Source organism: Carlito syrichta, unplaced genomic scaffold (assembly GCF_000164805.1).
Source record: "Carlito syrichta isolate Samal-C Ts95f unplaced genomic scaffold, Tarsius_syrichta-2.0.1 Scaffold309076, whole genome shotgun sequence".
NCBI lineage: Eukaryota > Metazoa > Chordata > Mammalia > Primates > Tarsiidae > Carlito > Carlito syrichta.
Window position 1 is genome coordinate 534,795 of NW_007253172.1, and position 3,471 is coordinate 538,265.

Here is a 3,471-nt window from a genome sequence, read left to right on the forward strand (position 1 = left end):
CTCAGTCTTCCAAGTAGCCAGAACTACAGGCGCGCGCTACCACGCCCAGCTATTTTTTTTTTTGATTTATTGTAGAGACGAGGTCTCGCCAAGTTGCCCAGGCGGGTCTCGAAGTGATATAGAAATTTACATGTACTTCATTTTCAATGCATTAAGTTACAAGATCCGGCCGGGCTCGGTGGCTCAACCTGTAATCCCAGCACTTTGGGAGGCCGAGATGAGTGGATTGTCTGAGCCCATGGGTTCGACACCCGCCTGGGCAACTTGACGAGACCTCGTCTCTACAATAAATCAAAAAAAAAATAGCTGGGCGTGGTAGCGCGCACCTGTAGTTCCGGCTACTTGGAAGACTGAGGCAGAAGGATCTCCAGAACCCAGCGGGTCAAGGCTGCGGCAGCTGGGAGCGGCCATTGCACTCCAGTCTGGGCAACAGAGTGAGACTCCAACCCAAAAAAAAAAAAAAAAAATTTACAAGATCCAGCTGTGGCTCTAATGACAATGGTAATTTCGAAGTAGTGATGGATATAAGGGATGTCTCAAGGTATCTTCAACAACTATGATGTGATATGAAAACATCGTGATTTAATCTATTGGTGACAAAGTCACAGATATTGTTAGTACTACTGTGGTTGCTTGCATTTATAATACAAAGAAATACCAGATTTCAGTTAGGTGTTATTGAGGCAAAGATTTTTTAAAATGTCATTCAGGCACACAGCGGGCGTGCCTCCCCAAATTCTACTCACAGATCCCAAGTGTTGGGGAGTGATGGCGGGGGTTGGAGACCCCTTGAGTCAGGACAGCTTCTACCTTTGTGTATTAGGGATGGGCGCTTCTACCTCTTGTCCAGCAGGGGGAGTCTGAGCCAGGCCAGGGCGCTGGGCGGGGGGCTCCCCGAACATACAAGCCCCCTGAGGCCTGTCCGCCTGCCCAGGGTGTGTCTGCTGTGATGGCGTCAGATAAGGCTAATGGCCGACAGCAGAGCCTTCCCAGAGACCAGCCAGGCCACACACAAATGAGCACTGAGTATGAAGAGCCCAAGAGCCTGGGAGGGAGTTACTGGGCAAGGAGGAGGTGGCTGTGGGGGGAAGAGAGAGCACAGTGGCGGGGATGCCAACTGCCGGGGCCTCTGCTACGCTGGCAGGTTCATGCAGGAACTCACGGAGATGCTGGGCTTCCGACCCTACCGCTTCTATTTCTACATGTGGAAGTTCGTGTCTCCACTGTGCATGGCTGTGCTCACCACGGCCAGCATCATCCAGCTGGGGGTCACACCCCCGGGCTACAGCGCCTGGATCAAGGAGGAGGTGAGCTCTGGGCCCCAAGCCCCAGGGACATCGACCCCTTCCTAGGCCTTTCATGCAACAGCCCGCAGGGATACCCCTTCATGGGGCAGCTACTGCACCTGTCATCTTTGCAGCAACCCCAAAAGAGAGGTGACATATCCATATAGCACAGATGGGGAAACGGAGGCAAATGCACTTGTCCGGTCTTTCTAACCCAGAATGGCCCATCCATTTCATAGGTGTAGAAACGGAGACCCCTTAACCAAGGTCTCTGACGACCCCCTTCTCTCTCTCGACTGTGCCTGGCCAGAAGGTGGGAGGGGCGAGGAGTGGTGAAGGCATGGGCAAGGAGGCTGTGGCAGTACCAGCAGCAGCCCTCACAGCCACCCACCTGCCCGCCCCCAGGCAGCCGAGCGCTACCTGTACTTTCCCAACTGGGCCATGGCGCTCCTGATCGCCCTCATCGCCGTGGCGACGCTGCCCATCCCTGTGGTGTTTATCCTGCGCCACTTCCACCTGCTCTCCGATGGCTCCAACACCCTCTCCGTGTCCTACAAGAAGGGCCGCATGATGAAGGACATCTCCAACCTGGAGGAGAACGACGAGACGCGCTTCATCCTCAGCAAGGTGCCCAGCGAGGCGCCCTCCCCCATGCCCGCCCATCGCTCCTACCTGGGGCCCGGCAGCACGTCGCCCCTGGAGGCCGGCGGTAACCCCAACGGACGCTATGGGAGTGGCTACCTCCTGGCCAGCACCCCAGAGTCAGAGCTGTGACCCCCGACCAACCCTGCCAGCCTCTCCCCCCCATGCTCAACCTGCCCTCTCGTCCAGGCCTGGTCTCTTCCCCCAGGTGGCCACCGGCTCAGGCCAGGCCTCTGCCCAAGGAGAGTGAGTCCGCCCTGCCCCGTTTTCCACTTTGGTCCCAGCAGACTCTGCTCCTTTACCCTGAACAGGGGTCTGGGAGCAGCTCTGCCCTCAGTCAAGGCTCCCGACTCATGTAGCCCTCTGAGAGCCTCCCACCAAGTTGCACCCATGTAATCTGAACAACCCGGGAGTCCTGATCCCCAGCACAAAGGTATCTCCAAGTCGCCACTGCAGGAGTCACTCCACCTCCCTCTTGCCCTGTAACTTGCCACCTGCGGTTCTTAGGCCTGGGGGTCTCCCTGGTGGGGAGAGGCACTGGGGCTGGGGGATGGGGAGGTGGGCTTAGGCTCAGTCTGCCATAGAATAGGACCCCAGATCTGGTTGCTTCTGAGCCTAGGGGCTACCTGGCTGAGAGAGGAGGACGGGAACAGAGGTGTCAGGACATGGGGCTCAGACCTGTGAGGAAGTTGCCTCAAGTTCCGTTTCCTGATGTGGGTGGTGCCCTCGGCTTGAGCATGAGCCTTGGTAAGAGAGCTTTGCCCCGGGCTCTGGGTGGAATCCTCAGTTGTTCCTGCCTGGGGAGGGTGGGGTGTGCCCCTGCCACCCGCCTGGGGGCAGTGACCAACCCAGAACCCTTTCCCACCTCCATTAAGCCTTAGCCAAATCCCTGTCCCCATCCCCACACCCACGGGGTTGTGGTCTCTGCCTCTTTCCTGGAGAGAGAAGGGCAGTGGAGAAGAGGTTTCCAGAGCACAAACTGAGGGTCCCCAGCACAACTGAGATGGTTCAGAGCACAATTGTGAAGCACACTCCCCTCCCCCACCTGGGGCCCAATGTTCTCTCTAGTGGCAGCTTCTCTCCCGGAACAGGGGTCCCTGGAGTTCACGTGCTCTCCCCCAGGCAGCCTCGTTCCTGGGAAAGACAGATATTTCACTGCCCCACAGGGCACTCGTTCTCCCCGTTGCACAAGCACAGCCACCCAGTGTGCACGTCACGTGCAGACACCTTGGACGCCTTCCCCAAGCCTCCCTTGGCGTGGCGGGCGGCGCCACTGGCAGTGCTGTGGACATCAGAGGCTGTGAGGGCAAGGACCGAGCCTCCGTCCTGAGCTCCAGCCCCGCAAAGGAGGCTGTAGCTGATGGCAGCATCCCTACCTGCCATAACTTCAGGCCTCCCCTAGAAGGGGGGCTGTCTTCAGAAGGCAGCCTGGGAGGATTCAGAGCCTGATTGAGAGTGCGTGTCTGCGGAGAGATGGATGGATGGATGGATGGATGGATGGGTGGGTGGGTGGATGGGAAAGAAAGGAAGGAAAGAGGGGGAG

At 57.9% G+C, this 3,471-nt stretch overlaps 1 protein-coding gene across 2 annotated transcripts in view; it reads left to right on the forward strand.

The window, feature by feature from the left end:
- The window catches only part of SLC6A17 (solute carrier family 6 member 17), a 34,632-nt gene extending 31,514 nt beyond the window's left edge, over nucleotides 1-3,118 (forward strand). The window contains exons 10-11 of one of the 2 annotated variants that reach the window (XM_008066656.2): nucleotides 1,145-1,307; nucleotides 1,692-3,118. In XM_008066656.2, coding sequence (XP_008064847.1) covers nucleotides 1,145-1,307; nucleotides 1,692-2,060 — 532 coding nt within the window. In that variant the 3' untranslated portion in view covers nucleotides 2,061-3,118. The remainder of the gene's footprint in view (nucleotides 1-1,144; nucleotides 1,308-1,691) is intronic. The other variant, XM_021716884.1, reaches the window with a different exon arrangement.
- Nucleotides 3,119-3,471: the final 353 nt, after the last annotated feature.